The sequence below is a fragment of the Marmota monax genome, unplaced genomic scaffold, assembly GCF_021218885.2.
Source record: "Marmota monax isolate L192 unplaced genomic scaffold, Marmota_monax_Labrador192_F-V1.1 WCK01_AAM20220418_F8-fsc00002, whole genome shotgun sequence".
NCBI lineage: Eukaryota > Metazoa > Chordata > Mammalia > Rodentia > Sciuridae > Marmota > Marmota monax.
Window position 1 is genome coordinate 12325024 of NW_026693571.1, and position 12404 is coordinate 12337427.

General features: G+C 36.7%; 1 protein-coding gene across 1 annotated transcript in view; it reads right to left on the reverse strand.

Moving 5' to 3' along the window:
• The window catches only part of Arhgef38 (Rho guanine nucleotide exchange factor 38), a 142084-nt gene that overhangs the window by 12800 nt on the left and 116880 nt on the right, over positions 1 to 12404 (reverse strand). Inside the window, exons 10-13 of the mRNA XM_046459247.2 lie at positions 10309 to 10620; positions 3501 to 3644; positions 2468 to 2666; positions 2067 to 2326 (exon numbers count right to left, since the gene is read on the reverse strand). Coding sequence (XP_046315203.1) covers positions 2067 to 2326; positions 2468 to 2666; positions 3501 to 3644; positions 10309 to 10620 — 915 coding nt within the window. The remainder of the gene's footprint in view (positions 1 to 2066; positions 2327 to 2467; positions 2667 to 3500; positions 3645 to 10308; positions 10621 to 12404) is intronic.

A 12404-nucleotide genomic window follows, 5' to 3' on the forward strand; every position in this document is an offset into this window, starting at 1 on the left:
CCTAGTGCAATGTCCCTAGATGCTTTCCTCTACCACACTCTTCTGCCATGATGTTCTGCCTCACCTCAAATCCTGAGGAATAGAGTCGGCCATCCATGGACAAGACCTCTGAAACTGTGAGCCCCCAAATAAACTTTTACTCCTCCAAAATTTCTCTTGTGAGGTCTCTGGGTCACAGCAGCCAAAAAGCTAACTAAAACACCCCCTAATTAGAAATTACTCTAATGCCCATCAACTGGTGAATGGTTAAAACATACTATATCCATGGAAGGGAAAATTACTAGGCAATTAAAATCAATAAAATATGTATTTATACTATAACACAGATGAATCTCAAAAACATTATACACTAAATGAAAAAAGGGAATTGTAAAAACCACATATTGTATAATGCCATTTGTATGAAATATACAGAAAAGACAAAACTGTGGAGATAGGAAATAGTTTAGTGGTTTCCTAAAGCTGGAGATGGTAAAGAGCAACTAATGCAAATAGGTACAAAGGATTTTTGAGAGTGAAAGAAATGTTCTTAAATTGAATTAATGTGATGGTAACACAATTTGGTAAATATACTTAAAGTCATGGAATTTTATACTTAAAATGAATTAATTCATATGGGCAAATAAATAAGACCTTAATAAAGCTATTTTGGAGGAAAAGTCATGAATTGAACAGCAATCTACACTGTAAATGGAATAAACAGAATACATAAAATATTTTTGGAGGGCAGTACAGCAATGTCTCTAAGGTTTTATATATACTCTCTGACCCTCCTATATTTTTAAGGATTTTCCTCATAGATATGTTCACAAAAGAGCACAAAACAGGTGAAAAAGAACGTTCCTAAAATCTTTCCTAAAAGATTCTAAATTTTTTTGTTAGGGTGAGAGTTCCATATATGACTTATTCTATAAAATAAAATACTATGGAGAGTTTTTTAAGGAAAAAATTAAGCTAATTAGATATAGTTTATGATATATTATTTATTGTTTTAAATATTTATTTTTTTGTAGATGGACACAATACTTTTATTTATGTATTTTTTATGTGGTGCTGAGGATCAAACCCATGGCCTCACATATGCTAGGCAAGTGTTCTACCACTGAACCACAAACCCAGCCCTGATATATTATTTTTTAAGTAGAAAAAATATGTAACACACATGATATGTTTCTTACTTGTATAAATATATGTATTTGTATATACATTGAATATGTCTGAAAAGTTATACATAAATATTGTCTCTGAAGAGTAGGAGTAAGAAAGCAATTAAGACCTTTACTTTTACTTTATATATTTCTTCTATTTTAACTTTTCAAAAGTAAATTTTATCACCCCTATATAAAAGATGTTTTTTTACTTAATAAAAAGTCAATAAAGAAAAAAAAAACAAGTTGAATAAGAATTAGCTGGTCACCAACTGAGAATTAACAGTGAAATATACTGAAACTTTATACTGAAGCAAAAATGAATCCTACGTTATAGTTAACATACCATCTCGTGATAGGATTATACCAGTAGCCTTTGCATCAGTGCAATGAGGGACAAGTAGCCCTTAAAAATATCAGTATGTAGTATATGGCATATACAAGTGATTAAAAATGGCCAATTACTAGATAGCTCAATGAAGATGTTGCTTTTAGAGGAATCAGGAACAATTTCCTACATGCTATTAATGGTCACAATCTGTTCAGCATTGAACTGCATTTCTCTAATGGAGGGGTGTACAAAGTGCATTTTCACTTTAAGTACATAACAACAGAGTTGTAACAGCAACAGCTACTATTGAGTCTACTCTGCTAGGTACTTTACACACACACATTATCTCTAAAACATCAACTCTGCAACATAGGAATCATTGTCCTCTTTGTTTCATTTGAGGAAACAGGCTCAGAGAATTAAATTCTTTGCAAAACAGTCCACAGAGAGTACCCACTAATAGAGCTGGGACTTTTTGATGGCAATGCTGGCGCTTTCCTATCAAGTCTTACAGTAAAATAGTGAGCATTTAGAGATTCGTTCAAGTTTTGAAGAGCCTATTTTTTCATTGAGGTTCAAATTCTTACCTGCTCATCTACCTCTTGAAAGCTGTCAACATCAGTGCCGTTTATTTCAAACTTTCCACAGGTGCCACTAAGAGATGAGCTGCTATCACTTATGCTGCCTTCTGGGGTCCCTGTGACACTGTCACTAGCTGGCCGAGAAGACACAAAGAGGCTGATGTTGTCAAAATCATCGTCACAGAACCTGTTCTCAGCATCAGCCTTCTGCACTTTTGCTGGATTGTACGGTTTTAGGAAGGAGGAATACACATATCCTTTTACAACTGGGTAGGAAATAAAAAGAAAGAAGAACCAATGTCAAGTGCATACTGTTCCCAAATGCCTGGGTTTAGAGAAGCACACAAAGACCATTGGGAAAAAAATCTCAACCTGAGGAAGGGTGGTAATTCTGGAGAAAAACTTACTTCCTGTGTCAACAAGCCACCTGCTAGTACTCCCCAGTGGATCTTTCTGTTCCATCACAGCTACCAACTCTCCTTCCAAAAGGTTGATGTCATATTCTTGTGTGGCATTGCACTTGCGCTTAGCTTGGTAGAGTTCCTCTGCACTGTATGTGGACAGAAGTTTGGAGCGATGAATGTCAGTTTGACGTGGCACTTCTGGCTGGGAAAAGCAAGGAGAATATTTGTTTTATATGGATGTATAATGAAATCCTCAGTAGATTCGTAACATTTTTCTCTATAGATTCTTTAAAAACATATACTGATTGGGGCTTATTTCAAGGTGAAGTGTTAGATTAGGCTCTTATTGTCGAGTGCTCCAGTAAGTCATGCAGCGAAAAATTCTCTAGTAAGCACAGGAGGGCAGTGTTGTAGAAAAGAAAGAAAATTCATTTGAAAAATCAGGAGGCAGAGGTTCTAATCCCTCTTGAAGAACATTTTAACCCTTTGGTATTTTCTGAGCAACATTTTAACTCTTGCTATATTAAGCACTTGATAAATAATATTTCATTCAATAAATTGCACACTTGCTTGTCTTTTTCTAGAAAATAGCAGTAAATTCAGCAGGAGTAAGAAGCCATAGACCCCTTCCAAGCTCCAGCCCATTAAGTGACTTTGAGAAAACCACTTTATCTCTGGAACCCAGGGTGCCTTAGCTTGAAAATGCAAGGGTTGGATTACATGATTTACCTCTAAAATACTTGTAAACAAATATTTAGAGTGCCTACCTTGTGTCAAGCACCATTTTAGGCATTTTAGGGATATGCTATGTACAAAACAGAAACCCAAATCCATGATTTTATGGAATAACAAAGTCATAGAACAAAGGCTATAGAATATATTTAGTATACAGGGTAGAAATAGAGAAGAAATTTAAACATAATGAACAAATTATAAGATTAGAATTAAATTAGTGATAAGAAAAATAATATGATACTATGATTTGGACAAAGTGAAGTAGTGATATTTTAACAGCCATGGATGCTGCTGTACTCACCAGAACCGGCACAGGCTTCTTCTTTTCAAAACTGAGTTTCCTCTCAATAAAGGTGGCACTATTGTCCTTTACAAAATTCAGATTGTGAACCTCTTCTAGTACTTGATTCTGAATCTCAGAGATGCTTGAGACTAACAGTGGTGCCTATGGTAGAAATGATACAGCATTATTTCCAGACAGCTATATAACCATATTAGGAGTTAAATTTACCAGAGTTGCAATGAGCATTTGAGAAAGTGTAAGAGAGCTCATAGTGAAAAATTAGGGCGATTCTAGAACTTTTGCATAAGGATAATCTAATTTGCCATATCTAGAAACCCTGCGAAAATGATAGGAATATGTGTGTGTGTGTGTGTGTGTGTGTATATATATATATATATATATATATATATATATATATATATATTTCAAGTCTAAATAAAAGGAGAACAGAAGAGGGAAAGAGGAGGAGGAGGAAGAGGAGGAGGAAGAGGAGGAGGAAGAGGAGGAGGAGGAGGAGGAGGAGGAAAAATAAGCAACAAAGTCATGGAACAAAGGCTCAAGAATTAATAGTGGAGAGACCCTGCACCTACTAGAAGAAATAGTAGACCCAAATCTCCGTCATATAGGCTTAGGAACTGACTTCCTTAACAAGACTCTGAAATCACAAGAAATAAAATTAATAATCAATAAATGTAATGACATCAAACTAAAAAGCTTCTTCACAGCAAAGGAAATAATCAAGAACATAAACAGAAAGCCTACAGAAGGGAAGAAAATCTTTGCCACCTGCATATCAGACAGAGCATTAATCTCCAGAATATATAAAGAATTCAAAAAACTTAACACCAAAAAAAAAAACCAAATAACCCAATCAATAAATGTGAAAAGGACCAAATGGAAACTCACAGAAGAAGAAATACGAATGGTCAAAAAATATATGAAAAAGTTCAACTTCTCCAGCAATTAGAGAAATGCAAATTAAAATTACACTGAGATTTCATTTCACTCTACTCAGAATGGCAATTATCAAGAATACAAGCAAAAATAAATGTTGACAAGGATGTGTGGATAAAGATTCACTCATACATAACTGATTGGACTGCAACTTGGTATAACCATTCTATAAAAAACAGTATGGATATTCCTCAGAAAACTTGGAATGGAACCACCATTTGACCCATCTGTCCCACTCCTCAGTTTATACCTAAAGGACTTAAAATCAGCATACTACAGTGACGCAGCCACATCAAGGTTTATAGCAGCTCAACTCACAATAGGCAAATTATGGAACCAAACTAGGTGCCTTCAACACCTAGTTTGGATAAAGAAAATATGGTCTATATACACAATGGAATATTACTCACTCTTAAAGAAGAATAAAATTATGGTATTTGCAGGTAAATGGAGGTAGCTGGAGAATATGCTACGCAAAATAAGCCAATCCCAAAAAACCAAAGACTGAATGTTTTCTCTGATATTCAGATGTTAATTCACAATAGGGGGCTAGGGAAAATAGAGGTAATTTGGATTAGGCAGAGGGGAGTGAAGGGAGGGGAGGGAATATGGGGGTAGCAAGGATAGTAGAATGAATCAGACATTATTACCCTGTGTACATATATGATTACATGGCCAGTGTGATTTTTCATCATGTACAACCAGGAGAATGTGAAATTATGCTCCATTTATGTATGATGTGTCAGGATGCATCCTACTATTATGTATAACTAATTAATTTTTTAAAAATTTAAAAATAAATAATAAAAATAAGAATTCATGGTGGTACAAATCTCCCACACAGTGGAGTAGTATAGTGGCAGGGGAAACGAGTCCAAGATAAGAAGCACGAATTGAGTGTCTGTGCTAAGATTTAAACAAATCAGCAGATCCCTTGACATGCTTCCCATCAAGATGTAGAGTCTAGATTCCTGCCTATCAAAACCAGGTGGATCTTTATGGTTGTTTTATTATATGTGGGATGTTGGGACTACAACCAAGGACCTTGTTCTTGTTAGGCAAGGGCTCTTCCAATAAGCCTCACCCTCAGTGATAAGTGGATCTTTACAGTGACCTCAATGAATAGGATGCTGAAAAGAACAGAGCCATGGAAATGATGCTGTCTGACTTTAAAGATTAGACTAGAAACAGTCGTGCAGTTTATGCTGGTATTCTTGGGACACTCACTCTGGAAACCTTCACTCACTTTGTAGAAGTCCATCTTCTCTATGGCCACCATGTAAGAAGACCACAGTGAAAGATGAGAGAGAGTCGGGGGAACTCCCCTTGGAACCCCAGCTATTCCAATCCAAACTGAATGACCAACAGTCCAGTGAATCCCTGAAACCATGAACTATAATAGTACCATGTTTGGTGTAATCTAATTTAAGCCCCATTTCAGTGAAATTGAATGATTATCTCTTCCCTTCCTTGGCAGAAGATGAAGATTCTTTTTCTGCAAATGGTAAAACAGTCTCTAGAATGAGTGACACTATGCATTAACAAGGATAGGGGACCCATATTGGAAAGATGGAAAATAAGAAACAGATGTACGCTGACCTTGAAACCCTTTTCCATTTCCCTACCACAAACCTTAGAAATCACACTGCTTCCCTGCAGACAGAAGACTTGAAGAACTGTCTGTGGGTATTCTGACCAGTATGAGAGGAAAAAGACCTAACGAACCTATTATGAAGGGTTCTCAATTGAAATGACAGATTACACAGTCATGAAACACAGTTTTCAACTACCTACGGGCTCAAGGGTGTCATTTAGTCCTCAACTTTTTCAGTGGTCAACAGATCATTAGACAGCCCAGGCATGCCTCTAATATGAGGGATTCTGATAAATAGAAAAGCAACTTGTCTTAATTTTAAGAAAACAAAGGGCCCTTGAATATTAAAATAAGAGCAGAAATAAAAGGAAATAATTGATGGGTTAGAAGACTAAAGTAGGAAAATTTCATAAGAGATTGAGAAAAGATATAGAGATAGAAAATAAGTGAGAAAAAATAATAAATTTAGAGGTAACAATCTAGGAGGTTCTGAAAAAGAAAAAAGGAGCAAAGAAAGAAAAAATCATCAACAAAATTGAATTTCATCAAGGAAATGGAAATTGAATGAATTTTGAAATTGAGAATTTCAAAAAGTTTCTAGAAGAGGCAGAATTTTCATGTTAAAAGGATCCCACCAAGTGTCCAAAATTTCAGATGGGGAATTCCTAGGTGCTTCCAAAGGGTCCAATGAGAGGACATATATACATAGAACGTACATAGAACCAAGAATCGGACTGGGTTGTACAATTCTCAGCGAAACAGTGGAAGCTAGAATAATATAGAACAATGTAATGTTTTCATATGCACAAAGAACAACTTCTACATCCATGGAAACCATCAGTGAAGCATGATGATATTAAAAAGACATTTTTCTGGTATACAAAGTATCAAAATATTCATCTCCCAATCATTTTTTTCAGAGAACCACTCAGAAATACACTTCTCCCCAGATAAGGGCATAAAGGAATAAGTCAACATGGCATCATAAAATAAGGAATTGGGATCCCACACAGAATAGAGAAGAAGGGGTCCCTTAGAATGATGATGAGGTATGATCCCAGGATTACGGGTAGAAGGGCAGTTCAGATTGGAGCAGATCAGAAAGCACTGGGAGAGATTTCTGCAAGAAGGCACAATTTATAGAATACCACACACATTTGAAAATCCTAAAAGGTTAGTCAATTGAGAGATAAAATTAGACAAAGAAAAATGAAGCAACTGGCAAAAGAAAAACAATTACTAACTTCAGAAAAAAAAAGCTATACATGACAGAAAAATTAATTGTGGTGTTCTGTGTAGCTAACCAGCATTCACTTTGTGTGCTGGGTATCTGTGTACATCTTCAAATTTATTCTCCTTCCTTTCTACCCTGCTCTATGTGCAAGAGTCTCATCAGAATTAAAAAGCAACAGGTCACTGGGTGTGGTGGTTCGTGCCTGCAATCCCAGCAACTCAGGAGGTTGAGGCATGAAGATGGCAAGTTTGAGGCCAGCCTCAGCAATTTAGCAGGTCCTGTGCAACTTGGTAAGACTCTGTGTTAAAATAAAAAAAATAAAAAGGGTTGGGGATATGGCTCAGTGGTTAAAAGCCCCCAGGTTCAATCCCCAGTACCAAACAATCAAATAAATAACAATAACAACAATAAAACAATGTTGCACTCTGGTTTTCAGATGGGTTCAATCAATGAAGAGTACGCACAGGAAATCAGAATGAGAAAAGGAATGGAGATAAGGATATTTATTTCCTAAATTTTCTTTCTATAGTATTAACTGAACCACACAGACCTATCAGGTAGTCCTGTGCACATCCCTCTCTTTGTCCATTCCTATGCCAACCTCTTCCCTTATCCATTTAAACCTAGGTGTTATATGGCTCCCCTCTTTTGCTACCCTTGGGGCAGAACACTGGCTGCAAGGATTTACCCATAGCAATCTCACATTTTTGTAAATAATCCCTTTATTAATTTTTCTCCAAATGATCAATTTGAGTGTTCTGGTTTTTTTATACTAATATGATGACTGATACATAAGTTAAACAATTGAAACAGCATGTAAACATAGCCAAATTTATGGTAAAACTACTGGAGCTCCATAGCAAGATCTTCTGTGAATATATATGTTGTGAGAACATAAAAAAGAGGGCAAAGTTCTCATTTTTCATAGTGGAATACATTATGCCTAAAAGTGAAAAATAATGAAATGGCAAAATAAAATCTTATTTTAAAATATGAAAGTAAATACCAAGAGAATCACCTAAAAGAATTGAAAAATAGTTGTCCCCGAGGAAGAAGAAATAGAATAAAGGGAGTGAAGGACAACTGTTTTTCTTGGCCAAACTTAAATAACTACTTGAATCTTTAAATTATGTGCATGCATAATTGATAAAAATGAAAATGAAAAAAACAGGACTTTGGATTCTTCAGAACATTAAAAATAGAGTTTCTATATGATTGAGCGTCTCCCTTCTATATATATATATATATATATATATATATATATATATATATATATATATCCCAAATAATCAAAAGTAAGGATCTTAAAGAGATTTTACACACCCATTATCACTGTAACATTCTTCACAATATCCAAGAGAAAGAAACAGCCATGAATAAACAAAATGCATGAATAAACAAAAATGTATCTACATACAATGGAACATTATTCAGACTTAAAAAGAAAAAAAATTCTGCCACATGCTACAAACTAAATGAACCTTGAGGGCTATTTTAATCAGCTTTTGCATTATTATGACCAGAAAACCCGACAAGGACAACTTAAAGAAACAAAAGTTTATTTTGGCTCCTGGTTTCAGAGGTTCAGTCCATGGTCTAACAATCCATAGCTGTGGGCCCAAGTGAAGCAGAACATCAGGGCAGTATAGTGTGGCAAAGGAAAGCAGCTCAGGACATAGTAACCAGGAAGCAGAGAAGCCCCATTCACCAGGGATAAAATATAAACCCCCAAATCATGCCCTCAGTGACCTACTTCATCCAGTCACCCCCTACCTGCCTACAGTTACAACCCAGTTAATCTCTATCAGTGGATTAATCCACTCATTCGGTTACAACTCTCATAACCTAATCATATCACCTCTAAACATTCTAACATTGTCTCACACATGAGCTTTTGGGGGACATCTCATACACAAACCATAACAAGGGCATTATGCTAAATAAAATATGCCAGTCACAAGGAGACAAACACTATGATTTGATTTATATGAGGTATTTAAAGGAGTCAAATTCATAGAAACAGAAAGTAGAATGATGGCTTCCAGGAACTGGGGCAGGGGGGAAATGAGGACTTGTTTAATTGGTATATTTCAATTTTGCAAGATGAAACTGTCTTGGCACTGCATTGCATAACAATGGAAATATACTTAATGCTTCTGAACTCTGCACTTAAAAATGGTTAAGATGGTAAATCCATTATATTTTTACCACAATTAAAATTTCAAAATGGACAGGTGTGGTGGCACACTCCTGTAATCCCAGCAGCCAGGGAGACTGAGGCAGGAAGATTGCGAGTTCAAAGCCAGCCTCAGCAACAGTGAGGCTCTAAGCAGCTCAGTGAGACCCTGTCTCTAAATAACATAAAAAATAGGGTTGGGCATGTGGCTCAGTGGCCGAGTGCCCCTGAGTTCAATCCCCGGAAAAAAAATTCAAAATTATATGCTATTATTATTATTCTAGTGCCAGAGACAATTCTCTAATCACTATTCATTTCTGCCTTTCAGTAATAAAGACATAGTCATGAGAGATGTTACCATTGGGGAATTGTGGAGTATCAGGATCTCTGTGATTTCTTATAACTACATATAACTCTATATCTCAAAAAGTTTAAATACACACACACACACACAATATATATATATATATATATATATATATATATATATATATATATATATATATTACATATATACTATAGAATGAAACCAGTTGAGTGAGGATAAATATCCCCAAAGTGATTTTCACTTCTTTAGTACATTAGCAAAAAAAAAAAAAAAAAATCACTGTGCTTCTGTTTTACTATGGACTACAACGTGAAAGATGTGCCCAGATAACCTAAAACAGAAACTGAAGTACCTTTACAAATTATCTGATCCAAAGTGGGGATCAAGGAGGAGAAGAGCACCTGACTAACTGTTCTTAAATAACATATACACGAAGACCACACACACACATGCACTCTTGGAACAGGGCTGCTTTCTCATAGGTGTGGTTCCTAACAGACCTGGGAGGCCAAGGTGGCCAGGTGATGGTACTGTGCTTACCGGCACAACTGTGGAATAAGCCTGTTGTGCTGCATGCATCAGGTCCCTGAGGAGGGTGATGAGGTTGCACAGACAGTTCAACAGAATCTTCCGGGCAGCCTGGTTGAACACCTGGAGCTCTTCTACCAGCTGGGCATTGAGGGCTTCATATTCCTTTTTGGCCAAGTCTGACTCATCTCCTGCTGACCGCTGCAGGTAGCTGTTGTAGTCTAACAGTTTGTCATAGCGTTTCTGGATGAGCTTCTGAGGTCCTGGGAATAAGGACAGCAGGGCTGACAGGGGGTTCAGGACGAGTCTCTGCAAGTGAGATGCCTGTCAAAAGAAATGATGATCCCATTACAGAGAAGGGAATAGCCCATACCACATCCAGCATTGATCTGGGTAGCCTGCCTCCTCTCCGCAGGAGCACAAAGGAACCAGGGCAGCCTCTATCCATGTTAGAAGAGAAACTCATCATTTTTGTCTCTAGCTAAACCTTTTCAAGGACTTAAAACAAAGACTCTAACATGGAACATGAAGAGTGAGCAGGGAGAGGAATACAAAACACCTGGTCACCCAAAATCCAACTCCAGCTTTCTTTCTGAAGCCATTTGGTTTTGTCACCAGAACACTGCCCACTTCCCCTTCTTTCTTATCCCAGAGCCAACCTGAGCTATTTCACACATGGGGGGTGAGGTTAATCACCAAATTTTGACTACCAGAAATGAATGATTCACCATATCATTGTGACAACTTGGTGACAGCAAAAGTTGTGGTCTTAGAAGAGACTGTAACATACTCCCCCCAAGGTGGTCCCAAATCCCTAATTACTCTGAAGACTTTATTTTTGGTAGTGGAATTGCATCCCCCATACAGATAACAGCACTTTAATATGGGTATTTACTCCTGTGACAGAAATGACCAGAGATATACACTTCCTCATTTAAATACATTAAAACTGGTGCTGGTCCCTGTATCTTAAATTGTTACCTTTTTAGCTCTGAATCATAAAAAATAATCTTTGAATTCATTCCCAATCCTGTGTTGGCATTGAAGCACCCTAGATTTAATTTATTCTATTTCTCTATTCTGAAACACACTAGTATCCTATGTTTGCTGATTGCCCTATGTTATAGTTTGGATCTGAAATGTCCCTCAAATTTATTGTGTTGAAAATTTGGTCCCCAATGCAGGAGGGTATAGAGGTGGGGCTTTTGAGAAGTGATTGGATCATGAGGATTCTGACCACATCAGTGGATTAACCCATTGATACCTGAGTGGACTACTGGGAGGTGATGTAAACTATAGGTAGGCAGAGCACAGCTGAGGAAGGAGGTTACTGGGAGTGTACCCTTGGGGACAATCTTGCTCCAGTCCCCCCCACCCTCTCTCTCTGGCTGTATGAGCTAGGCAGTTTTCTTCTGCCATGCTCTTCTGCTATTATGTTCTGCCTCATCCCAGACCCAGAATAGTGGAGCTGGACAATCATGGACTGAAACTTCTAAAACCTTGAGCCAAAATACTTCTTCCTCTAAGTTGCTTATATCAATTTTTCTGGTCAAATGTAAAAAAAAAAAAAAAAAAACCCTACTTTACTCTATATACTTAGGTTACAGGACTACATTAGAATAATTTGGTAGCAGGTTTTCTTCCGTACCCCCGAAGAGGTCCCAGGGAATCCACATCTGAGCAGCAATCTGTATTAATTAATTTAAAAGCCCCCTGATAACTTTATCTGAACTCATGGGAAATCTAAAAGAGAGGGGAACCAATCTCTTATTGGCACTAGCAAGAGCCAACACATATTAGATTTGATGTCTACTTTATAAAATAATCAATATACAACTGCACAACTGCATACTGTTTAATGAGTCTCTTGACTAAGAATCTGTTTACTATATCTGGTATAAATTACTGTTTGTTAAATGACCAGATTCTACAGGTAATATAATTACAAAATTTTGAATTTTGGAGCAGGCTTGCTAAAGGAGAAACTACCATGCTCTCAGATAGTGCTCAATAAATATTTATTGACTTAATGGATTTGAATTAACCTAAAGAGCAAACCCTTAGGTCTTTTCTAAAATGTTCTCTCTGTAATTAAACCCAGAAAATAC